This window comes from Trematomus bernacchii, unplaced genomic scaffold (genome assembly GCF_902827165.1).
Source record: "Trematomus bernacchii unplaced genomic scaffold, fTreBer1.1, whole genome shotgun sequence".
Taxonomy (NCBI): Eukaryota; Metazoa; Chordata; class Actinopteri; order Perciformes; family Nototheniidae; genus Trematomus; species Trematomus bernacchii.
In genome coordinates this window covers 1,319,060-1,346,584 of record NW_022987567.1, presented here as the reverse complement: position 1 = coordinate 1,346,584, position 27,525 = coordinate 1,319,060, and the positions used below count along the sequence as shown (strand labels likewise).

Sequence of the window (27,525 nt, the reverse complement as noted above, 5' to 3'; positions counted from 1 at the left end):
GGTGACGTCTAAGAGAAAAGTCATTTATTCATGGTGGTGTTCAGCGGAGGTCATCGAGTTCAAATCAGGAATGAAGCTGCTCTGTATTCCAGTGGTACGAGGCTTGATCACTAGACGGCAGCAGGGTGAACAGATGGGTAGGCACTGGCTATTATGATCCTATGGGCTCATCTGTATCACTTGTCCTCGGTAGATGCCCATGCCAGTGTGTTATGTTTGCATTCCAGTCAGGATGCTTTGGATCACTACTATAAGAAATGTTAATAAGTAAGTTGGCATCAGGATTTTGCCCTCTTGTTTGCTTGAGATAACTTGTTTATGAGCCTTTTTTTTTACCATGGTGGATATGATTGATGGTCCTCTTTGACATTCATTGCCAGAAGTTTAACATTGTTCCTGACATTACTTGTTATATTTGGAGGAAAACCTTATTACAACAAAGGATTACATTGAAATATAATGGATACATAACAATGTATAAAGCTAAAATCAGCTATCAATGAACTGCTTTGTTGTATTTCTTTGGACAATTACTTCTTATAATCTTATTTTGTATTGTTTTGCCTGACTGACTATATTTGTTCTGTCTGTAGTTATTTTTCTATAGAAATGTGTAATGTATTAATATTCAAGAAACAGAATAACTGTGTTAATGATTCTAATCAAACTCTTGCTACATTGAAAGAAAACTAATTAGGAAGATGTTTTTTTAGGAAAAAAAATAGGGGCCAAAAATGAAAGCTCATGATCTGAATAAACCACCTTACTCTTTACTAACTTGTGAATATTTGAACAAATATGTACCATATGAAATAAGAATGTACGTTACTAATAACTCGTGGTCAACAAGTGCTGAGTGAAGCATTAAATGAATTATAAACAATGTTATTGATTTCAACAATATCGTCTATCTCTATATCAAATAATTTATTGTGTTAATCGTCGCCTTCATGCTTGAATAAACAAGAAAAGACACAAACCAAAGGACCTCAAGAAGGAGAGTAAATGCCATGCATTTATTTCAGCAACATATCCCTCAGACAATCAAGAATCATGTCATAATCATACTTTATTAACTAAGAGGACCTTCATTACATGGCATAAACACTCAACATGTTTCCAGTGATTCTACGGGCAGTTTCATGTGCATTTAAAATGTTGTACAACCTGTAACATTATATAATTCCCATCACATTTTCCATAACATAGCAACAAAGACCTCCCATGGTCTTTCATTATTTTAATTACAGTGATTATGTCACACAGTAGTCCATCCGCATCTCACTCCCACAGTGCAAATAATGACACCAGGACCAGATGTTTCCACCTTGCCAAAGCTCAGAGCATAACAAGAACAAAGAAATTTACTACATGGCAGTATATGCACATATTTTAACTGGGTTAGCTTTCATTAAACGTTCACAACCTTTTTTTTCACGGTTAGTACTTCAGAAGAAACATAGACTCTTAGATGAGACCGGGGGTTAGGGGAATACATCAGAGGATACAGGAATAAATACAGCTCTTTAATGCATTATAATAATTTATACTGGTATGAATAGCAGTTCTCGTATAATAGCAGGTACGTGGATAGCTTTTCATTCCCGTTTTGGTATACGTTCTGGTAATGGCAGCTTTTAATCTCCTTCCAGAAGTCTCAACGCATGTGCCTCTGTGTAATGTGATTATAAATGTCCACGGTGAATAATAACGCAATCCCATTACAGTAGCATGGAACGATTATTAGGACAAGATGAGACCCAAAGGAATGAATCTCTGAAATAGTAACAACTTGTCACATTGACATACTTGCGCGGAAAGGTGTGTTGTGCATCTGGAGGGGTCAGTGTGAGGTATGTCATTTGAATAGAGTGTGAGTATCCTAGGAGCTTGTCTGAGTGGATGAATGATTGCTACTCTCAAAGTTTTTCACTGACTGGGTGGGCGGTTGTCTTCCTCGTCCTGTCTCTCGCATTTGTTTGAAGTTTTGGGAGTCGGGACATGTGACGACTGCTGTCACTTGCGTCGTGTCAATCAGCGTTGTGTGTTGTCAAGTGTAGTGTGGTGGAGGTGGTTGGGTTGATGCAGAGGAGGAAAGATTATCTCGATGGCTTGATCTGCTGTCTTTAAGAACTTCATCCAGTTCATCTTCCGCATGTCATTGTGTCTTCACGTCAATCTTCTTCCGCTCATCTGTATAGACTATTGGATACCCCATCTCTCTTTTCCCTCTCTCTCTGCTGGGGTGCAGTGGAGGATCCTGGACTATAGAGGCAGACGGATGTGCATGGCAGAACTATTGGGCCGCGCAGCCAAAACGTAGATGGCACTCTCCCTTAAAAAGTCTGCCCAGGTCACTGGCCTGTTGAATAAAGAGAGAGTTGTAAACGTATAAAGTAAAAAAAAACGAAATCATTTGAAATCATGACTTCTAATGGCTAGAATAAGGGGTTTGAATAAGTTGATATTTTACCAAAATCGCTTCAGAACAACAGTAAAATGGCTTCACTATATTTGATCGTTTCTATTTGTTTTGTTCTGTCAACAAAAAGACCAAAGCCAACAATGAAATGGTTCTACTAAGAGGTACAACCTGTGTTTCCAAACCCTGTTTTATCTCATAACTCCCAACTATAGAACTCTTTATTTGCCAAAGCCATATATAAAAAGCTCAGAAATTGGCGTTTCCATTCAATTGTTAATCAAATTTCAAGCAAACTTTTGAAATTACGCAAAGAATACATTTGAATTAGGCTTGTTTCCATTAAGTGGTTAGGAACAAAACAACTTGCCAAAGCAGAGGATAGTTTGCTGTAAATGGGTGTTTTGGCAGCGCTATACAAATGGCTGTAATCCACCAGTAAACAATTTTCCTTGGCCATCCAACCCATGTTTGAAAAATCTAGAGTTGTCTTCTGGATTTGGTTTCAATTGCATTTTAAGTTTTAATTGTTTTGTCCACCAGCTTCAAACGCCCACATATACCTTCAGTGGCTACAGTTAATAATAATAATAATAATAATAATAGCTTGCATTTATATAGCGCCTTTCAAGGGACCCAAGGTCGCTTACAGTTCAGCAAAGGCTTTCCATATCCCATTTTACGCATCAACGTAATTAAGAAAATTAATAGAAACAGGGCCACTGTTGCACTCTGTGACGTGTTCAACTATTACAATGAACATTTGGACTTGAGTTTATTGGGTTAATACTGCATTCGCTATCCTGTTGCCATGAATACTTAAAGTATAGTAACCTAAATCTGCAAATATCACCAGCATTAATAATGGTCCCCAACGTATGCATCGTTAACTCGTGTTTTAGTCACATTGGCTTAACAAATACAGTGCCCAGCTGAAGTCAATAAAAAGGTATTTCCTTATCAGAACATATGGACCATTTGACATATTAAAGATTTTTCGTAGTACAATTTTGACAAAAAATGAAAAAGAGCACCAGCTGTTTGTTGGACTCACTCAATAAGTCAATTCCTCATGATTCGCTCATGAAAACCACATTACATATGAACATGTGCTACCAAAGTGTTACCACACACAACAAAAACCACATTACAATACAATACCGCAACTGTGCAGAAATAAATGCTTTTACAAAATCATTATATTAAGTAGCTGGGCCCTTTTCTGCTGTAATTTGCCCCATGCTGCTTTGCAAATGAATGTATTCAAACAATGTCTTCATGTTCTTCTTATTAGTATTCAGCCTAATACAGTATGACTCTCCTGTGTACTGTAGCTCTCTCTTTCTCTGTGGCCCCCTGTAGTTGCTGCATAAGTGCTGGTGCATTACAGTAGCTGCAATTATTGCAAAAAATGTCAAGCACTGCAGGAAGAAGGTCTTAAAGGTCACGATAAGCCAAAAGGAATTTGTCTTCATTATCTGGTGACAGTGAGAAAGCCTCCATCGGGGTCATTTGCAGGGGCAGCAACACCTGATCCATGAATTTTGACGCCATATGAATTCCACTTTTGCTGCAGAGGCAATGATTACCGTCGTTGCACAGTGGGGTCCACTGAGGGACACTACAGCTACAATTGGAAAAGACTGATTCTAAAAGGGTTTACAAGTGTATGTAAATTTCACAGCGAGAGGGAATCTGAAGGCCAGTTAGAAGGAACAAACTGTGATAGGACAGATTTACCATTATGCCATCCATCACTGGAAGTCGGTAACATTGTAACGTACCTGTTTTCATCGGTCTTGCTCCTTTCACTGCCAGAGCTGGCTGGACTGCTCTCACATATGGGTCCAACATTACTTATACTGTAGCAAAGGACAGAAAAGTATCAGTTACATAGTAGGCTACAAAAACAGTCAATGAAAGACCCTTCCCGTGCGCTGGAAAAAAGGAGAATTTATGCAAAAAAGGAAAATGCAACCCAAATTATTTCACCATTCAAATTTTTGAAAGAATAAGGAATTATGAGTTTACTGGAATATAAGGGCATTTTCTCATCCACAATCTTTTTTCAAGCATTCAAATAAACCTATTTGGATGTTACATTCGACATGCCACGCAGTTAGTCAGTATTTCCTTTTATTACGTCTGTGTTTCAGTCACTATGACTGCAGTGGACATTTTGTATAACATTAAAATGCAATTGAGGGATTCAAATCTCAAAGATCTTTCTTTAAAAAGAAGAATAATGCGGAGAATGCTTTATATGTTGAAACTGCCTTCAGATGGCATACTAATCCACAAAATGAAGTCCAGTTTAAAATGGCAGGAAGTATTTTCTGAACTGAAATGCTATCAGCTGAAAACTACTTTGTGAAATTGGAAAGTTAAAGTTACCAGGCTCTGCTCCATGAAACTAATTATTCTCCCGTAAATCCCCATCAAATCCTCATGTTGCCATTGCATTCTGGGTCTCACTTCACAGAGATGCAAACAGGGCTGCTTGTGATTTATTTCTGGGAATGTTGCCAAAGACAACATAGGATTTGTGGGCTGCTTAGTCAGAAAACATGGGATTCATCAAGCTTTTCAGATAGGTCTCCCCTTCCTATGGCACATGCAGGCGTATTACAATAAAAATTCAACAACAGCTTAAAAGTCTTGCAAAGGTGCACTGTGGTTCTTTCTGGCTAGCCAATCAGAGCGAGGGCTGTTTTTGTAGGGGACTTTAAGAGACAGGCCCCTAAAACTGAGCTTTTCAGACAAAGGGGGAATGATCAAACAGACAATATGAGGAAAAATAATGAAGATCTGAACATTAAATTATGTAAATATGTTCGTGGAGAAACCAAAGAACATATAATGCCAAAACAAAAAAAAGCAATTTTTAAGTTAAATTTATATTTTAAACTACTGTTTCCAAAGTCAAAAAAGGACTTTCACACCCAACGTGAACTCTTTTTTTAGAATGGATTTTTCTGTGTGATGCCAAATCAAAAAGGCTACATTGAGAACTAGGCCAGTAAAATGTCACTTCACATTAGACTGGAAACCAGAAAATTACTTTCACGAGTTTTTGATCTTTCTGAGTCAGATTGAATATCTTTTGATGAACCTCCCGACTGATCGCTCCTTTTAAAAATAACTACTATCTCTCGCAAAGGTCTATAATTTCAGCAATCAAAGGGTTTTCTGACTCATTTGGTTTATATTTGCTTTTTAATGAGGTTGCACCTTTCGTGTTATGCGTGGAACGATGTCAACTCACACCCCTTGGTCCACGGTGTGCTTTTATATTCATAATCGAGGCTTTTAAAGCAAAGCTCCCCTAAGGAGGATAAAAGGCTTTCTTTTGATCCCTATAATTAGAGGCCAGTCTGAGTCTCAGCCTTACCTCAGTATAACAAGACCTCATCATATGAAGGGGCTCAAATACTGTGCTCATTAAACTTCATTCGAGGATGCATGCAACTTCGATTGCAGGATGCTCGGAAATAGTTCCATTTGATCTAAGAGAGGCTTCTATCCCTAATTGTTAAGAGCACAGATATAATCCAAATCAAGGGCTTGTCTGAGAATACTCGAGAATTGAAGAGCGCTCGAGGGTGTTGAAGTGAATAAAAGGAGACGAGCCATGCAGTGCCGAGTCACACTCACCCACAATTCATAGGAGAGCAGAGTCCCATGAGTCTGTGGGGATGGCAGCATGTGGAATAAGTGAGACGGATGGAAATGCAATGGCATGGGACATTACACAGCACAAGAAGGTTATCAGCAATAAGCACATGCACACGTACACACACAGCAATGACAAGCACATTTTTAATTAAATGTACTTTCATTAAATGCTACTTTATATTTGTACTCCACTGCATTCCAAAGGGAAATAGTATATAATTTGCTTTTTTAATGAGAATTATTTAAGAAGACACATTTCACTCTTAAATGGGTCATCATGCATAATGGGTCATTTTGTATATTGATATAATTTTTTCTCAAAGCAGGACTTATCACAAAGTACTTCTACAATGTGGTATTACTACTTTTACATGAGTGAAGGATCAGATTACTTTAACCATTGACCCACATCAATAAACACAGAATGAGTACAAACACATGTAACCCAATGAGAGTGAATCAAAGCTTCCATTTATTTTATTAATATAATAATATCTGAGGATAACAATTATAAAAAACATATATATATATTTTTGTTATATCCTATCGACTGTGCAAGATTGAGTGAGATTCCTTATTTTATTTTCTGCCATAAAAGCTGCCATAAAATCATCCATCAAGCAGAGACTAAAATTGATGCGCGTCATAAAACAGCTGTTCAATGCAAAAAAGCAAAAAATCATAAAATGTTTTTGAAGGTTATGATGATACATTTTTCTCAAGACTTTGTCAGAGACACAACTCCGGTCATTTTTCCGAGTCTGTGCTTTATGGTGGAGTTGCACAGGATTGCGTTATATGGGAAAATGTATGTCTTTGATCCAGTATGAACATAAGACTCAAAGGTAGTGTTTGTTGCAGGGTTGTTCTATTGGATTGCCATATACTGAAACCTGATTGATCTCAGGCAAACAACAGCTTGTGTGTGCCTCGAGAGTCTTAAAAAAAACAAGATTCAAGTGAGATCCAAGAAACCAGCTGCATAATCCTAATTCTCGACAATTTAATAATAGCAGGAGTTCAGCCGCACTCAGCATTAAACCAGCGGGTAACTAAGTGCATGCTAACGACATGAGTGGCAGCAGCATAGAGTACGTTTTATAATAAAAACACTTAAGTGGCTTTAATATTAGAAGAGGACCGGGCTAAATTCCCTTTCCAATATTTACTTTTCTGATTAATGCGTTTTATTTTTTCAAGTCCTTTTGCAATTCCAGTAAAACAACATTGTTATGCCCCGTTTCTTGTTGCAGTTTAAAGTGTGTTAGTATGCAAAAGAGGATACTGTATCAACGGGAGGTACAAGCTGCCTGTTTTTACTTTAATTCCCCTGCTCCATGTAGAAAGAAAAAAGTGGACAGCAATTTTTTTAACAGCTGTAGAACTTAAGCTCTGCAACCCTGTGAGGTTTTGAGTTATTATAACTGCATACTTTTATAAGTCCATGGAGACGTATAAGAGATTTACTGTTAGAGTTGTGCTGAAATGCTAAAAGCTACCGTACAGATGAGTGTTCATTGATTGACAGTTGACGTTACTGCCTTCCTCTGAAGTTAGGGCACTTTGGAATACACATTAGTTAATTTGTTCAGGTCCTTTCTACTTAAACTTTGGCAGTGTAGATAAACTATATTAATGTCATGCTGATGTAATCCATCTTAAAAATACTGCAATGAAACGTTAGACCTGCAATAACCGTTTTTTTGGCCACTTGGTGACAGCAGACATCTTGCGAACACAACATATAACCTATAAAGTCTCAGTGAAACTGGAAGTGTCTGTACATTCTGTACTGTGGCGTAGTCCGCAACAAAACTGAATATTTGAGCAGTCTAGAGTTGCAAGAGAGATATAAATTAAATATTCGATCGGACCGCTAAAAAGTTGCCGGATTTAGAATTTGGCGATACAGAGCTGCAATGGAACTCATGAATGGGTGTCATACTTGCATTGGATGGAATTGGAGAAACAAAAACATAGCCATATATTGCTAAATAAGTGTACAACATGACCAGAGATGTGAAGAGGGTTAAAATAAACCTGTTTCCATTGTATCTACACTCAGAGGATTCAGTGAACTCTTAGGAAAACAGCTGCTTCGTTACACATCCAGCAGTTACGGTGCATCACTAGAGTCATTTTTTGTGTCAACCTGATTAATATAAGTCTTCTAAAGGAAGTATCTTGCTATTTTAATGCTAAAAGCTCCCCCTAATTTCTTATTAATTACTTCTTGTGTCTTTCTGCTGTTGGACTGAAAACAAAAAGTGGTAATTCCGAACCAAAGCAGTAAAGCTAGACAGATGGATAAGATCTGTAAAGCAGAAAGGAGCACGAGTGATCATTCTCCATACAGTAGGTTCGTCACTATAAACGACACCTTTCACATTATCAATACATCATATTACATAGATATATTGAGAAAAGCAGTTTTCACAGTCCAGAATATACAAGATATTGTAAATATATGTACGTTTATTACGTCCAAATGGCAAAACATATAAATTAGTAACATGAATGTGATGTGATTTGGTGCCATTACTGTATATAACCCTAGTTTAAGTTAAGTAAGATTCCAAGTTATATGGGAAATGGCAGCAAAAACAATTAGAATTGAATTATAAGTTATATTTTCAGCCCTGGACTTAACACTGAACTGACAATGCACTTTTGCACTGATGCTGAAAACATAAAAGTCTCAGCAGTCTCAATTTTGTATCATTTTATATTTTGGTCAGGTAAAGAAGCGTGTCATCCGCAAAGCCATCAAAATGGACACTGTTATTGCGGCTTATGTCAACCAGAGGGAGATTATGTAATGTGAAAAGTAGACAGCTTGTTATCTTGCTTTCAGTCTTCTTTCTGACTCTCTTCCCTCCCTACGCAGCCAAAACCACTTTTCCCTCTGCCAGCTGCAGTTTGCATACAGATGAGATCCTCACTCTGCTGCCACACGTGAACATAGACGAGTGCCTTTTTATCTTAGTCTAGACTTTTCACAAAGTATTCAAACATGTTCTGTCGGGATGCTGACCCTCTTTTGGTTTGCTCACCTCACATTGCAGGACTGCGAGTCTTTGCTCTGTTTGTGGTACCAGGACTGCTGGGCCTGGCGGGATTCTGATCTTGTGATCACGCCGTCTTCATCCAGGTCCAGACCCAGGAACACTGTCCGGGCGGTGTTCCTCTCCTTGGCGGTCAGCAGACGCACCATTGAGTTCTAGAAGAAATTAAACAGATTTTGAGATAAGGTGTCCTGCATCTACTCATATTAATTCCCTTCCCCTTGTATGACTTTGATGGCTGTAATTTAGGGACCAAAAAAAAGGTATTTTAGTGCCGAATTCTTGGCCTCAATCATTCTCAATCACATTAGCGCTGTCTGACATAATCTGCAACCGCTGCTTTAACCCAGAGACACACACAATCCGTTAATGTAATCTCCTAGACAAAAACAAAGCACGAAATTTGAACTCCGGTGAGGTGACAATGAGTATGAGTAATTCAGGCAGGTGGATGAAAGCCATCATTTCTGGAAGACTTGGCCCTGAGTCCTACTATCACACTAACCTCATCATAAAGTAGTCTAGGATCTTTTATTGCATTCTCTACAAGGTTGATTAGAAAGTATTTAGGCTGACCCGAGGAAGGATTGCCTTTGGCAAACACCTTGTTTGGATGAAAGAGAGAGGATCAGGTAGACATTTTGTGTAAACAAACTATATTTAGTTTGGTTGCTCATGACAGTTTGTTAGCAAGTGTTTGCAAGTGTTATTGGCGGTTCGTTAGCAGTTTGTTAGCAAATGTTATTAGCAGGATAATACCCTCCATTTTGTATATGTTTTATAGGTGCTTTACATCCAACATGTCCTAATACCTGAAATAAAGAATAGGTTGCTTGCCAATGCGTTCTGAAATTATCCCAGTTTTAAACACATGAATTGAAACTACTTGGTTAAGTTAAGGGGAAAGATTATGGTTTGAGTAAATATGTACATTTGTTATGTAACCTAGATTAGCTACACACATTTGAAAATGACATTATGTATGGGCCATAGTTTAGTCCGTCATTTTTTATAAGTTGAATTGAGGTCTCCAGGTCAAAAGTCTATCTCTTCCATCTATACAAAACATTTCCATATGTGGACTAGTCGCTCTTTACACTACGTCCTTTAATCCTGTTCATTTACTATGACCACTAAAGGTCTCCATTTTACGAAAAAAAAACGTTCTGTGCAAGATGCTTAACCTGAAATTGCTCCTATAGGTATTGAGTGTGTGTAAGCTACTGTGGACAAAACCATCAGCTAAATAACATGTAATATTAACGTAAGGTAATCTGCAGGCTTCAATTGGATGCTGTAGAAAATTCCTTGAGTTTAGAAGTTGCTTTGTTATTATGTTTTGAATATGCTCAACATGATTCCTCACCTCTGAGCGAAACTTCTTCAACACCACAAGAGACTCGAAGTAAAGGAAGTCCGACCACTCGATGTGACCCTTCTTCTCAGGATCCAGCGCCGCAAACTGGGCCAGGACTTCCTCCTCCTGCTCATCGGTCAGATCCTTGTCAAAAAGATGCTTGGATGCATGATGGCGGTACTGCAGAAGCTCGTCTGACACAATGCAGGACTCTACAGCGGCGGGGAACAACACATCACATCAGACCTAGCCACCGAGCGGTCGTCAAGATGTAATTAACTTATCATGACTCATTCTCTACGAAGGAAGGATGACCTCCCACTGTTAGCTCTCTATAAGAGCTGCAGGATAATACCACACATTTTGAAGAAGCAACGGTAGGGGCAAATAATGTAAGAACTCTGACTTGGAAATAACCTTAAAATATTAAACGGAACAAAACAGTGGGATTTGATTTCATATTACGGTGGCTTGACGCTGACACAGTATATTTGTTGTTGGACATTTATCCTTTTTTAGCTAATTATCATTATTCCCTCTTGTTTTGAGTTTCAACTTTCTTTAATGTTTAACAGTGCAAACAGCTAACAGGGCTAATAAGGTCTCTGGAAATATACAAACAAGAGTAAGAGTCTCCAGCCAACATTCCCATCCCTTAAAATACATAGTGATTCTACAATTTAGGGTACATTCCATGTCCATTGATGTCCATTGATGATAATTATAATTATTCCAACTATTTTCTTCAAAAATATCATATTTTGCCTATTATTGGAAAGCATGTTATAATATCACACAAACATTATGTGCATCCTATGCTTTATTTACCTTGAAATGTGTCATGATGTTCTTAAATTGTCAGTTTTTGCTCTGTCCGTTTTTCAGTTGAGGGTGTCTTGGTTTCAAAATAATGAATAAAAACCATTAAAGTAAATAAAAAAAAGTATTCATTTATTTCAAAAGTCTAAATACTAAAGAATAATAACATCTTTTTAATTGATTTCCTCCTTTAAATAATTTAAATATCTTAATATATGAATGTCCGCAAAAGTTCTGTCAACTATGTTTCTAACAGAACTCCCCCATTTAACTCAAAAATGGTTTGTCCCAATACCATGTCACCAGCATCACATGATGCCATGTTCCTCGTTGGCAGACATTTTGAACACACTGTGGTGATTGTCCTCTAATTTTTTACAATATTTTATGTATAATAGCACATTGTCAATGAGTATATTCATTGACCGTCAACAATGTTACGTACATTGTTATGGTTTACAATTGTTTAATGATTTTAATTCAATTATATTTTCAAATGTGATGTTAACCTGTTCAAGAAAATGACATGTGGTCATCCAAGCAAGGCCTACCATTGAAATGATGGGTCAAAATAGGGAAATTGTCAACTAGGTTACCTGTCAACTAAGTTACCCAGTACTGTAATAACTGTAGTAACAGTTATTACATTTATATCAAATAAAATAAAAACATGTTTAAGCTTTGCAACCAGTGGATATGTTACACTGAGGAATATACTAACTTGAACCACTGATTGTTCTATTGAGAAAGAACACTTTCTTTGTACTGTTTTGTTGATGTGAAATGCACCCTAAATTATAGAATCACTACTGCTTAATATTTTATAAAGATTGACAGACCTCCTGCCACTTTAAAACAGAAAAAGTTCCTCTTTGATTTTGGCATTCAGTTTCCAGTGCTTAGGAGATATAGAAATATAATCAACATATGCCTGTTTGGAATACAATTAATAAAAAGCATTTACAATAAGGAAAAAGCAAAAGAAACGTAATGATTTAAAAACAACACTATAATAAAAAGTTAGGGTTACAAAGTTGAATTTGTAACTGTTCTGACAGGACATAAAATACCCTACTACTCTTTGATCAAATATGTCATCAAAAGGCTCCCATACTCGAAAGAACTTATCATGGAAACATTAATGTATCCAGCGTTTAAATGTTGAAGAAGAGGCTCAATTCCATTTCCATTTCCATTTGATCGGTAAAGGGATATAAATACCAAAAGTCAAGTCACCAAAAATTGCTGTAAGCGGGTTGGATTCAATAGTATTTTTCTGAAAACACTTCATCCGGTACTGCACAAACCGAAGCTTGGGACAGAACCAAAACGCCCTGATTTAGACAAATGGAGCCAATGCCCTACTTTTAAATTGAATTTATTTTATAACCTTGCTGCGGTGACTCACCTGGAATGATCTTGCACTGCTTGAAAGTCTCCATGAGACTGTACATCTCCTCCTCTGTTAGCAGCAGATTTAGATTATCCTGCAGAAAAAGGAGTGAGACAGGGGTAGAGAATTACATTACGTAGAAAATATGCCACTCACACATTTTCTTTTACAGTCAAGTGGTACATTACTTGATGTATATAAGTGAGTGTGCTGTAATCACATAGACATAGTCCCAGATGGGGCTCCTCCTGTAATTAGAGTATTGGATTGTGAATCCATCTCAGCAACTTGTTTCCCAGGTGACTCACATGATGTGCTTATGTATCTCTTACTCTCCTCATAATTACATCATTAGTAAAACAAAAAAAGAAAGCCAGAATGACAAGAGTGATTTCCGGTGCATTTCAATTAAGGCCTTTTAAGGGCCACAAGGCCATTACAATGGAAAAATAACTTTTAATTGAAACAATATGTTATGCACTTTGCTAGAAGATAACATTATGATTTCTCCTCTTACTTAAATACACAGAACTTTTATTTATGTGAGTTTAGCGAAATGTTGTGTAGCAAAAAATAATGATAATTGAGCATAAATGGCCAATGAAAACTATGAATGATGTGTAAAAAAAAAAATCCAGGCAACAGCACATCCACAGGCCAGGAAAATCACAGGAGACTTCTATTTGAATATTTGTATTTGTATATTACTTGTACATTATTTATCAGATAAGTGGCATGATGGAAGTTTAATAACCCTTTCGGGATTACCGGGGTTAGTCAATTCCAGTTTGTTTACATGGGCCTCACTCACTGTTGCAATCTGTCAGGGCTTCATCAAATCCACATTATGAAATCTAAATGAAAAAGCTCAGCCGCCCACTCTTCTAAAAAAAACTAAAAAAGCACCCTCTAGTTCAGCAAATACGAGCGAAATCAAAAAGAGAAGCATAATGATCGGGAGAAGAATATCAATTTCAAGAATACAAAGATAATCTTTTTCCCTTGTAGTCTGTCAACATGAGTTTGACTGCAATTAAAAAGTAATATAATAAAAATACATAAGATTTGTATAGCGCTTTTCCTAATGCTCAATGATGCTTTACATAAAATCAGATCAGAACAGAACAACAAAAACAAAAGTCCTTATTCAAATGCGAAGTAAAATGTGTGGTGGGGGGGCGCGGGGATTGATGATTAGAGATTGAAACCTAGAGTGAATAAGTGAGTTTTTTAAGGTTTTTTTTAAGGATTCAAGAGTGTTTTTGGGGAGCCAGTGGAGGTCGTGGAGGATATATTGAAATGAGTTGTACTGTTAAATGTGAGGATTTTGATGTGTTGCTATATGCTTTTATCTGATTTAATGATTAGCGTGTGATACTGTTTTGTATCGGCCTCATTAAATCAAGTCTAATAAAATAGTATAATACCAAATACTGGAATTTCCCTAACAGTATTTCATATAAACATGATGAAAAGTTCGTGGTGCTGATTAAAACCCAATTCAGACACAACCTGCCCACACACTGCCACTGACTGAACTCCCACACATATTTTTCCAGCCGTTTACAAGCAGAAAGGTTTCTCCCCTCACAAACATGGCCTCATTATATCCGCTATGGGGGCTGGACAAGTGTGGCAATAAGCTTTGTGACGTCCTCGTGCTTTTCTTCAACCTTTCATCCAGATCACAGTACCTGCCAACACCTTGCCCCCCCCGCTGTCTGCCGAGTAATGCGTAGCCAATTACACTATAGCATGTCCTTCCTGCGAATATCCGGATGTTGTACTGTAAATGGGTGCTAGTTCCTAACCTACTTAATATTTTAATGGATACGGGAATCTCACTCACATGTGGATGTCCTTTCCTCCTTCCCCTCTTTAATTTATCAAATTGTGCATGTGACTTTGCAGGTGTAACCCTGAACATATCCGCCCTGAATGACCATTCAAAAGTAGACTGAACACTACATTAAGCAAATGTATGACATTTTGATTTTTACATAATTTTACCGAGACGGAAAGCTTTCGCCTGGCCATACAACAGCCAACAGAGGTTTGAATTGTTTGAAAAACCCAATGTGTTCTCCACATTATATTGTACTCATTCTCCAGTGGCTGCTTTTTTTAAATCAGCAATTCCTTCAAAAGCCCCACATTGTTACATTTAAAGTACAGACAGCAGGCTCAGAGCACAATATGGTATTGTGGCCAATGTGTTTTAATAATAATAATAGTTTTAAAGTAGCTGCAGTGTATTTTATATATGTTACAGTATCAGTCAGTATCAGCGACAGGCGCATGTTGTAATTTTAAACACGTTTATATATGACACAAACAGTCATATATAGCATTTGGGATTCATTTGCAAATGACCTACTGTGTTATGAGGAAGTGTTGTTTTTCCTTAGCCATGTGGGTGGTGTTCAAAGTTGCACCTTAATCAAAAATATGTGCCAGTTCCCTATGTATTATCTCTTGTATCTAATCTACAGTATCATTGATTTTATTTTATTGTGTTTTTTTTTGTTAATCCATTCCGCTGTATTTTTTAATGTCCTGGTAAAAATGTACTTAGAGAATCAATTTCTCATTACTTGTCTGTCACTATAAAAACAAGATAATAATCAATTAAGGACAAAACCAATCAATCATGCTGTAAAGCTGCCTCCTTTTTTTATGCCGGACATCAATTCTCTGCAATGTTCACCAACAGTGAGCAAAAACAAGAAAACTGCCCATCAGCTATCGGTGCTATAATTATATTTCTGTGTTAGTCTGACAACATTTGAAACATGAGCAAAGCACAACACGTGATTTAAGGGTTTATACAACACCTAGAGACAGCTTCTTGAAAATTAACACAAAAGGCCCCCGGGGAGAAGAAGGTATAATAATAACAAAACATTCTAATCTTATTCTGGCAGCTTGCATAAATAGATGTTTGAGACTTTTCTCTTCAGACAAATGACAGCATTGATGTGTTTGTTCAAACAGCTTTAAATAGGCTGCTGAAGCAGGAAGTAAGACAAAAATCTTAATGTTTTCAAAGCTTCAGGAATCAGAATGTCTTTGTGAACAGTGAATTATAATTAGATTAGTCTGTGTGATGTGACAGATGTCGCTCGCAGTGAAACAACTACTACATGTCATGAAATGAGATAATTATAACCCAGCCCTGCAAATACCCTGTGAAGTAACATTAAGCGATTTGTTTCAAAAACTCTGCTTTGATTAACCTAATTTCTTAATGCTGTAAAAGTGCTCCAGTATGCTAGCTTTGAAGGTACATATTGCAGCTAACTCATTACATTGAACAAAATAAATCAAAATGATCCCTTATCTTGTTCCATGTCATTTACACTAGAGGTGTACAGACATCTACTGTATAACTGTATCTGTCCAACCAACACAATTATCTGTAAAGGTAAGTGGATATAATACCAAAAGTGGGCGTGGTTTTTGCCGTAAATTAGATGAAATCTGGTGAATATTGTATTTTCTAACCTAATACGCTTGGCAATGCAATTTTGCGTTTTCAAAGAATCGGATTTATGCTGTTACCATATTATAATATTTATATATCTGGGTTTTATGAACTGTCTGATGCAGATTCTCATCTTAGACAAATAATACTGACTGAAGTACAAAGAAAAACGAGGTGAAAAAAACAAATCAATTTGAAAGAAATTTATTTGAAATCTCTGAATTGAGGAAGTTAAGGAGGACATATATAACTTAAACCTATAAAACAAATAAGTCAAAACGTCTTATGATTCAAACAGAATTGGCCTTTTTGAACTTGTATGAATCGATTTAAAGAAGCAATGCTCAGACATGTCAATCATGGCTTTATTCTTGCCCCTGAATAACAATGAGTAACTTTGCCTTTAAAATGCATCACATTGTCTTCCATAATATCCAATTCAGGTATAAATCCCTTGGTGACTAAAGCACGGCCCCGGAAAGAGCACATATTGGCTAGCAGCAAAAAGGTCGTCATGAACCTTTCCTTTGTGGGATGGCAGCCATTGACCCAAACATGCAGCACTCTGCTTTGAAGACTGTCTCTAAATCCACTTTCAAGGAAACTCAGTCCATCTGCCCACCAGTCCCCAGTGCCCTTGTGAAATGAAATGTCAGATGTGACGCAAAGGGGGGAATTGTAATAGCTCCTTTAGCTATGAGGACTACAATTTACAATTTGAATAAAACAGCACTGTCTCTCCCTCGCTCATTCCGCCCCCATCATCACAAACCGGAGGAGCTCGCCAAATACAGAGGACCTTTCGCTGTCTTCTCTCTGATTGTGTGAAAACATCCGCAACTTTTGGGAAGTGGTTTCACTTCTCAGGGCTGCCGAAAGAACCGCGAAGCTCCCACTCCATTCTGAAGGGCACTCAGGCAAAAGCACTCTCCAGTTGTTTATGTCTGAATTAAAAGTGATTGCATTATGCCTCTCTGTGATCACCAGAGAGTCAACCGTTTTGGCATCTGCCTTCAATGCATGGTGAAAAAGCTGGGCATTTGCTGTAATCTTTTTTTTTTTTTTAAACGATAAAACTCTCCCAGCTGCTCGACTTTACTTGACCTCTAGTTGAATACATTTCCATATAAAAATATTACAGTTAAAAGCTTAATACAAAGACGTCTCTGTCCTTATCTCACCCTTGCTGAAAGTCGTTATGGGCCATAAATGAAGTTGATGCTTCTACGTTGACTTTGAACAATCTTGCACATACTGTACTGTATCCATGTCACAACGAGTATGGTACACATTCCAACATTATTTTAACTACAATTAACATTGTGACGACTGAAGTCCTAATTATAAACTATTTAATTACAAGTGCATTAACAAGCTATCTCATGTGAAAAATAATAGCAGAAACTATTGATTACACCTGCTGCTATGGCAACTCTTGCCGGTAAATGTACTCAGCTGTAGCTAATTAATTTTGCTAACTCACTGTGTCCCAATTCAGCGGCCGCATCCTCCTGAGGAATATGAGCCATCGTTAATGACATCAATTCCACCTGTGTGCTCCCTGCTATGAATGTCTGTCTCATTTTCCGTGAGTCTGTTCATTTACATTCACACATAGATTGTATAAAGTGAAGGTAGCCTCCGGGTCTGATCAGTGAAGACATGAGTAAGTTCCTCAAACCTGCATTATTTCGAATGGCCAGCAGGGCCACTGGTTGCAAAATAAGTCTAATTTTATAGAAGTCTACGAGAATATGACCCTACTTTAGACCTTGATTATGCTTGGTTGGCTAAAGGCAAACATATCGTGTTCAAAACCATGTAAATCACAAAAATACACCTTTCTTGTCATTTATATAACATAATAAAAATGTATCAGTCATTTTAGAGCAATTATATATTTCTTTCCATCAAATTCTCTTTTTTTGGAATGCAGGTTTATGTTTTGATTGTATGGCTTGAGGCCCAGCTTATCATTGGTACATTTTCTATAGTATCAGGATAATACTGGTCGCCTTCATCTTGTTAGTGACACCAATTATATTTCATGAAATCATTAAAGATGCTACATTTGTACAAGGGAACATATTCTGTATGTATACAAAATAACAGAAAACAAGAATAAGGTTTGCTGCCTAGACAAAAGAAAGAGTGACAGTAAAACCAAAAAGAGGTGAAGTTCACCCAAATTAAACGTGAAAACCACCATTGTTTTTGTTTTTACATCCTTGCATCTGCATTTAGAAAGACCTGTGGGCATTTGTCGTCCAGCAAGTTTAATGGCAGTGAGCTGTGCAGACTTACACAATAGTAGCAGCTCCAGCCGGTGACAGTGTGGGCCGTGTCTCTCATCTCCTGCAGAGCCTCGGCCCGCAGGTAGCCCAGCTCACTCAGGCAGCCGTCATGAAACATCCGAGTGCAGATCCTGCAGGGGTACAAGTCGTCCGCTGTCCACACCTCACACACCTCACACATCTCATCGCTCGATGGCTGAGGTGAAAAGAGGGTCAGCGTCATTTACATAAAGATTTTCGTTGCAATCTTGCAATCATTTCGATAACAGATGGATGGATGAAAAAAGCAATTATTGTTTAGGGTTTGTTGGTATTATATTGTACAATTATATTGTAGTGGTAGTTCCTGTTGTTGTCTTGCTCACGGTCTTGAATAAATGATAAACACAGCACTTCTTTTGAAAAGAATATTTGATGTGATTGTCTAAGACGTGTTCGTTGTTAGTTTTTTCCAACTTCTTTGCAGACTCCAATTACAGTTAGGATACATTCTGCTGTCAAGCAAGAGAAAATGACTAGAGAATGTTCTTTATCTCACAGATGAGAGCATGTCAAAAGTCCTTAGTCACATCTTATCTTACAGTTATGGCTCAAGTCTTTTAACCTGATGACTCTATTTACATCGACAAGCTCCCTACATCATGAAGACATGTCAGAAAGAGATGCATGTTGCCTACGGGGACTTTGACCTTTAAATTAGGTCATTCGGCAGATTCTAAGATGCAGTGCTTTATCTCAAAATCTAAAGTAACCATTTCAAATGCCCTACAGGCATGCATTTTCATTGCGGCTCACAGTTAACCCTGTGTATTCAATGTTACAACTTACTGCTGCTCTTAGAGGGCAAAGACAAAATGAATTGTTCTCCTAAAGCTTGCACTAAAGGAAAGGCCATGGGGTCAATGCAATCCGTGTTTCTCCACTTGGGATAATGATTGTGCTTGGCAACTTCTGGCAGTCTGAGTGTTGAAGTATAAGGTGTGCATAGTGGATATTTTTGCCATGGAGTTGTGATAAAAAAAAGCATGAAAAGAGGAAAGGATTCAGCCTCTTGGAAGCATGAATTCACTAGTTCGCATAGATTTTGATATTTCTTGCATTGAATGGAGTGGTGCAATAACATTCAGGGTACAACCACTGGTAAAAGAAATAGGATGTTAATATAGGCTCCAGAAAGATAGTTACTATCAAATCCACTATTATAAATAAGTTGAAAACTCAACCCATTACAGGCTAATGTAAGGATTATGGCTATTGTTTGATTCATTTTAAGGTGAGGAATCATCTCACTAACATACAATTGAGTGTCATCAGCAAAGTACTGTAAGTGAAACAAGGTCTTAAGATGGGGTGGAGAAAGAATCATATATTAGTAGGTAGGTATACCGTATTTGAAATCAGAAAATAAAGAGTGTTGCCAATGGAGATAACTTGCAATTTAACAGAAATAAATCAATTTCAAACCAATTTAGTTTGCTTTTTTAGGTAGTTTTAGTTTTGCTATAACAGAAAAATCCACCCACCAAGAGGAAGAGAATAACATAACCATCCATATTCCTTTACTTACTGTGGTCTACACAATTTTACATTACATTTCAGCTCGTTCGAAACTCCCAAGTACATATCTATTATTATTTTTTGGGGGTTCTGTGGACCTTTCTATGTCTGTACCTCTTGTAAAAGTGCAGCATCGTCGGCAGTACAGCGAGTATTCAGCAGGCAGTGTTTACTCTTTGTAAAATACAGAAATCTAATGGAGTCGTTCCTCCTATGAACTCCATACCCTGTTAGTCAGCGCCGCCCTGTTAGACCTTATCAGCCAGGATAAGGTCACCTCTCTGAGGCAGCCGGAGCATCCCGCCCACAGGAAGCTCACTGTGAAGAGCCCTCATGCACAACCCGTAAATAACAAATGAAAGGCTTAACAGAAAATAAAAACGTTATACTAATGCTTTCTCACCTTCAACAAGGGTGTTTAGATAAAGAGTCCCTTTACAGCCAGCTTTATCATAATGCCTAACCTGAAAGAAGGAAGAGATAACGCTCTGCTGTTGCCATGGAGATTCTGTCTCTTTAATTCCAGGATTTGGGGATTTATAGTGTCTGTTTTGGTAAGGTAAAAGGTAATATGTGATATATAACTTAAATAACATCCTGGCTATGATTACCCTCATCCCTATTTAAACTATTATGTGTCCCCTCTGTGTAAAGAGATTCTGAAAGTTTCAGGAAAAAAGATTTGCTCACTTTTTGTCCTTGTCTGAAAATGAGCTGATCTGATTTTGGCCACTTTATGATGTCATAACGATTTATTGGCTTGTCTAACCATTAGCCAATCACCAACCAAGGTAACCCCCCCCCCCCCACCTTATCACCTGCATCTCCTCCTAGAGCACCATTGTGTTCTTTTTAACCAAATATCTCACAGAGGGGCGTGGGGAGTGGCTGAAAAACAGTATAATAGGGGACCTTTAAGCTTAGATATTACCTGCTCTTTCTTTTTCAGCTCCACCTCTACGGGCTGGTCGTCATCGGCTTCCCTTTTGGGCCGAACGAAAGCAGGTGGCGTGAGCTGATGGGTCTTGTCGAGATCTTCCGGTTCCACTCCTTTCCCGTCCCGTAACCTGGACCAAGACTCCTGGTTGACCTTGCAGTCGTCCTTGGCCGTCTGCTGCGAGGTGGACGGACCTGGGTTATTGTCCGTGTCCTCTGGCTCCGCCTCCTCTGTGGTCTTGTCATCAGCATTGGCCGAAGGTTTTGCTTTGGCTTCGCCTTCCTCTTCTTCGTCGTCCGAATCTTTGGCGGGGGCAGGGCGGTCCTTAATGCCCGACTGGAAGGCAAAGACCACAGCGTTGCATTTCTGCACCTTCTCCACCTGCTGCTTCTTTGACATGAGCACTCCCATGGCTACAGACAGATGGAGAGAGAAAGAGACAGAGAACCGTTACACAAGTGCGCTGCATTTATAATTCACTGCAAGAGTGACTCACAATTGTACAGTTGATATCCAAGTTTAAAGCCTCTGATAACTTCTGCTTCATCACGATTGTGCAGGCGTGGTTTGATCAGATTCAGTTGACAGTCCTGGCAACATGAGAACACAAGCCCACAGCTGTCATGGCGATTAAAGTATTGCTACATTGTGATTGGTACATGGAAGTATGTTGGATCACATTTTGCCAATTGATGTACACCCACTTTAAACCAGTAAAAAAATCACAGCGAAAAAACGAATCGAGACCCTGTCCATCATCGTAAGAGAGTGCTGGTTCAGGGATTCAATATAACCTTGTGTTCCATTACATATACACTGGCACAGCTACCACATAGATCAATGTATACACGGTCATAAAAAGTGCATACAAACATGGATGTCCTTTATTAGTCCCTACTTTACAAAGAGCTGCTAGAGGCACATTGGACGTATGGTAAACAAACCAAAGAACTCTCTTGTGGAATCTTGTTTTTCCTTGTAAAGGGAAGACAATATGGGAAATGTGCTGCACTCAAACAGAGATGATGTTTTGAACCTATGAATATATGAACTGTCTTTTCTCTGTTCCGTACTCGCTGAACAGCAAGGCCTCTTTCAAATCTCTTCCTTTCAGCAATACTGCCCCTAAAGCCCTCTCCTGATTACCAATAAACCTTCCCCATCTGCTCCTGTTCCCACATTTCTGTGCCAGTATTTCACGGTTCAATATCTATGAAGATGTAGATATTGACTGAGATTATGGTTTTTGCTTGAATGATTCTAGTAACAAATGTAAAAATGTGTAAACTAAAAACGGAATAGGTCGTTCCACTCACAGCAAAACACCCTAGATTGCAGATTTGTATCTAAACCACCACATACAATATTTTCAATCCCAGATGGGGCCCTTGCAGTGGTAGCAGATGTTTGAGAAAACAGCAAATGTGTCTATGTTGTCTTCACGTTCAAAGGCTCCTTTTCTTACTTGGGAGTAAGGGATAGCGTACACATCAATGTGGATGTGCTTTTTTCAGGCAATTTCTTATCCTCTGTTTACCATCCAATTTCCAAAACCCAATGTTCCTACATTGGTTGGAGTCCATATTTTGCTTTTGAGTTCAAATAATAGAGAATTAACCGTGGTTGTGTGTGCATGTATATGTGGTCAAAAATCTGTGTTTTGATCAATATCACCTTTTCGTCAATGCTAACTGTTGACTGAAAGCAATCTGGTCTGGATAAGATAGAAGATAAGATCAACTTTATCGACCACAGAGGAGAACATGAACTTCACTATCTATTCAGGTTTTCAATGAGTTTTTGCTGGTTATCTTTAGACTGCTGGGCATTCGTCTTTATCGCAAATAATCCGATGTTCCCAGTGTTATTGATCTTGTTTGTGGCAAGACTATTTTCTTTGGTCATTGAACTTGAATCTGCAAAACTCCTGGATTTGTCAGAAATTGATTGCATAACTCCTAGGTGAGTCATACGCTGTATATTTTGAAAGGAAAAATGCTGAAACTGACTATTTTTCACTAAAGTGAGACCCACACGTAAATTCCATTATTGCAAAAAGGCGCCTCGTGGATTCAAGTAGATTACATGGTACTCATGAGACATGTGTCTTTGCTCTCAAACGCAATTCCATCCATCCGCACTCCACATAAGTGCTTGTGTGAAATTCAATCGCATTTATTTGCAGTGAAATGGGAGTCCATACCCTCTCTCTTGCTCTAATATGTTCTCAGGCTGCTGGTGGACTCCAGGTGCTTTATAAACTGTAGAAGCTACAACACTCATTTGCAATCGCACAGACCTCAACACCAGCAGCACTGTCTCCGGTTTCATGCATTTAGACAATAAAAATAGAACATCCAGGGTTACAAACAGTAAGATGACATGTCATCAGCGTATACAAATAGCCACTATCAAACGCTTCTTGATGTCTTTGTTCTATTTTGGTTTGCTTTCATGCAGTCAAAGACGAGGCAAAGTGATCTACTTTATTGATTCCTGCATCAGAAATCTATTTAGACTGGCATCTCTCTGAAGGGAGGTCAAAGGTCAAGTCAGTTAAAGCATAGCACTCCTGCAGAAGAGACACTCCCTCATATATACTTTGAGATTTTAGCCTTTGCAGACCATTAACATGCACACAAATATTTAACACACTGCAAGAAAGGGAAACCCCCCAAAGCATAATGGGGCCTCTTTAACTGTGTCCCAGACTTGTTTTAACAATGTATTTGTGTGTCACACTCGATAATTGACTGCATCAAGTATACTTCAAACTGCCAACGTGCCTATTAAAATCACTCAAGTGTGTTGTTTATGTACTGTATTGTGCACAATTGAAATCGAAAAGGTCTTCAGAGTTGGATAAAAAGTCCAAAATGGACAGATGATGATGCAAAACCTTTAGTTACAAGCCATCAAACAAAACAAAAAAGACTGAAAGACAGAAATAGCTTTCTTTTTATAAGTGCACTATGTTCAATCTTTTTCGAAACACAGAAGGAGATAAATACGTTCGGATTCTGCACTTTTTTTTTTTTAAAGTGACAGATGACATGATGAAACATATTTTCCTTAGCTCTTTTCCCTGTTATACCAAAACCAATCCAAACTACTCCTGCATTAAAATAATGAAACAGAACCTTTCAGCCATAAGCTCATCCATGCTGAACTCACTGAGCTGATTGTCATTCCTGCAGTTAGGGTAACAACCTATCCACTATTCCATAGGCCCCTGTGTATTTTAATCCTGTAATATTCTCAGCATGTTGCTGTCATTTATTAGACAGCAGGAGGGCTTTGTACCTAGTGACTGACCTTTTAAATTAAGTGGTCGTCATTGATGAAGACAATCATTGCAGGGCATAGCTTGGCAGTTATTTTGTGGCTTGTAACTGGAGATTTTTACCATTCTCGGTTAAATTCTCACTTTTTGTCCAACGCTGATCCCCTCCTCTATATCCATTTTGCATTTTCATGAACTTGGTTTGTGCGTTTCCTGTTTTATTCCTGTGTTTTCTCTCCTGTTTTATTGTCTGCCCTGGCCTTATTAGTTTCACCTGTTCCCCATCAGCCCTTCAATCACATGACCTCCTACAAACCTGTCCTCTATCCCCTCATCATGCTCGTCCTGCTTATCTGTTAGCCTCTAGCAGATCCTTGTATGATGCTGTTTGTAATGAAGGTAAGTTCTGTTCTGTTCTGGCCTTGCTATTTCAAATGTAGCCTTGAATAAGGTATAGGTGCTTCTGTGTCCTGCATTTGGGTCCACTCTGCTCCACTTCCTCTTGAAAAACATAGCACATCAACAAAACAGAAGAAGAAGAAAAGACACTAGGCACAGAGACATAATATATTTTTCTGTTTTTTTTTATCAAATCTTGTACTTAATTGCTTGGAGTTTTACCTCTTTGTGAACATCCCAAAAACATTCTGTCCTCATTGGGGCTGCTTCTCACTTCTCTTACTTTCATTTCCTCGCTCCTCGGTCCTCGGTATCCCCGGAAGTAGATTTGTCTGTGCCATCTTGAGTAGCGTCCCACTGCCCTTATTTGTGCCAGAGGAGCGAGGATTGAGGAGCGATAACGGAGGAGCGATAATCGAGGAACTACCAGACCAGCCTCCGGTGAAATCCTCAGACACTCGCCCCGCCCCCTTACTGTGTATCGCTCACTGATTGGACGATGCAGCGCATGCACTGATCTGATGCTTCTTAACATGAGAGCAGTTTCCCAGCGGAGTGAAGAAAACACATGAACCTCACGGGAGTCACTCCTCAGTTTATACCGTGTTTTGTTTCAATTCATGTATCATTTAGTTACAAATATGTGATATATCTGAAGAACAAAGTGGTCAAAAATCATTTCATTCATTTATTGGAAACATTTTCATGATTGCTTTTTTCGTTTTACATTTTCATTTATTGTCATTTCTATTCAGTCAGTCATTAAGTACTATTTAAAATATTAATGTGCTACATATCCACACAAACAAACAAAGTGTGCAATCCAATGAATGTTAATCTAACTGGGTTTTGATAGATAACATATCTCTTTTTCTTCTCACAATTATTTTATTTCTATTGTGCACTCAAATCAATATGAATCAAACTATTGTTCGTTTATACATTTTAAGAATGGCATTTATCTTTTTTGAGAATGAGTTCTTATTTTATTTTATTTATTTGGGTCTACAACAGATGATACAAATGTTTATGTCAGTAAATGTGTACTAACAGAGGCGGGGGTGTTTGTGAAAATAAGGGGACAGAGCTGGGTGACGCTCCGGAGGAAAGGACGTCCCATTGCTCTTAAAACTAATTTCCCTGCTTCTTCTCCCTTCTCGTGGTTTCCTTGCGTCTCTCCATGCTTCCCTGGTGGGAGGGACTAAGACGGAAAAGTGAGGGACGCAAGGATTGCATATAACCGAAGTGAGACGCAGCCCAAGTCACGATTAATCACTGATATGTAGAAAGTCTCATGGCAATCCGTCCAGGAGCTGGTGAAACCCCAATTGTCAACCAAATGTTGGTAGGGACTATTCAAATTTGTGTGGGATTTATCCTCTAGGATCTATGAATATCGTAGCATCACTTCATGGCAATCTATTGAGTTCTTAATTGGTCTGCATCAATGTGGTCGACTGACTGAAATCCCAATCCCAACAGCCATACCTCTAAGATTGAGGAAAAGCAACCTTTAAGACAACATAAGCTTGTATATTGTTTACATCTCTTAAATATACAAAGATCTCTTAGCTGAAGTATCCAAACATCTGATACATGCACTGTAAAAGTAAGATTTGGGCTGAAAGCAATACAGGATGGCAGACTTGCTGTTATAGGGACATAATTATCCACTGAAGTGACCTTCCCACTCTGGCTCAGGGCATCGCTGGCACAGAAATGAGACAGCAGCAGCCTTTGGATGCCAGAAATGCCAACTTGTAAACTGCAGCCTCTTTCACAAGAACCCAAGCAAATAAGCATGTTTTAAAGCTTTTGCATGCTTGAGGGCAGAATGACATAATTATATGCTTGATATAATGCTCAGATGCTGCCACCACAGTTGGATGCTCAAATACTGAGCAGTGCAGATAATGGGCTGTGTCATTTTAAAAGGGATGATAAAGAAATTGCTCTTTAATGGCTATCAAAGTGAACAGGCTTCATAAACATAAACACAAGCGAGAAAAAAACGAAACAATAATAAAAAACTAAGTGCTAGTAAGCCCCAAGGCCTTAGTACACTCCATCAAATCAATGGCGGCAGTAAATGGCACAGATACCGTATATATCCTTTTGAAAGTCAAGCAGTCATAACTCTAAGTAAAAACCTCTCCCTATTAACAAACAGTACAGACGTACATAAAACAATGATAAGAGTAGACAATGGTGTCTATTTTCCTGCATTATTAATAACTATTGTTTTTTCACAATACTTAAATAACCGAAATGTCACTCTTGTGTGTTCAAAGGAAAGCTGAAGACGGGATGCTAGGTAATGTACTTGTCACAAATACATTTTCTTCAAACAATACTGGATAAGGAAACTGCTGAGCATGCAGAAGACCTTGTCATTTTCAGGTTAACTCATAAATGTTAAATAAGGGTCTCATATTTTTTTTCCTGTCAGAGTATAAGTCTATTCTGACACAAATGGGTCAGTGCCTGGCTTTGACACCTCAGTTTATTAGACAGTGCTGAGCAACCTGTGAATTGGTTGCCTCACAAGTCTGAGATTGGAAAGCTTCTGACCACAGGGCTGTCAAACCCATCAACCTCTTTCCTGCCAAACCCACAGCAAGATTTGTGTAGCTCAACGCCTGCGTGCTCTTTATACTCACTAGAGAGATAGGTGATGGTTTGTTCTCCATGCATGACAGCACTTTAGTGAGTATCTACAGAATAAAGACACACATGAAAATCCAATGGTTTGTTACTATCCTATTTGTGTTGTTAATCGCTGAAATCTGACAATGTTAAAAATACGATAAAGAGGTCAAGAAAGTCCATTACAGCTACTG

At 38.3% G+C, this 27,525-nt stretch overlaps 1 protein-coding gene across 2 annotated transcripts; it reads right to left on the bottom strand.

Moving 5' to 3' along the window:
• Positions 1-1,002: 1,002 nt before the first annotated feature.
• phf24 (PHD finger protein 24) lies at positions 1,003-24,982 on the bottom strand. 2 transcript variants are annotated; one of them, XM_034125657.1, is made up of 9 exons: positions 24,908-24,982; positions 20,998-21,416; positions 18,520-18,705; positions 12,747-12,825; positions 10,529-10,731; positions 9,151-9,317; positions 6,077-6,109; positions 4,207-4,284; positions 1,003-2,362 (listed from the first exon to the last, which is right to left on the bottom strand). In XM_034125657.1, the coding sequence occupies exons 1-9, from the start codon at positions 24,972-24,974 to the stop codon at positions 2,266-2,268; spliced, it is 1,329 nt and encodes a 442-aa protein (XP_033981548.1). In that variant the 5' UTR covers positions 24,975-24,982; the 3' UTR covers positions 1,003-2,265. The 2 variants fall into 2 exon arrangements, with proteins under 2 accessions (XP_033981548.1, XP_033981549.1); XM_034125658.1 differs by lacking the exon at positions 6,077-6,109.
• Between the last annotated feature and the right edge of the window lie 2,543 nt (positions 24,983-27,525).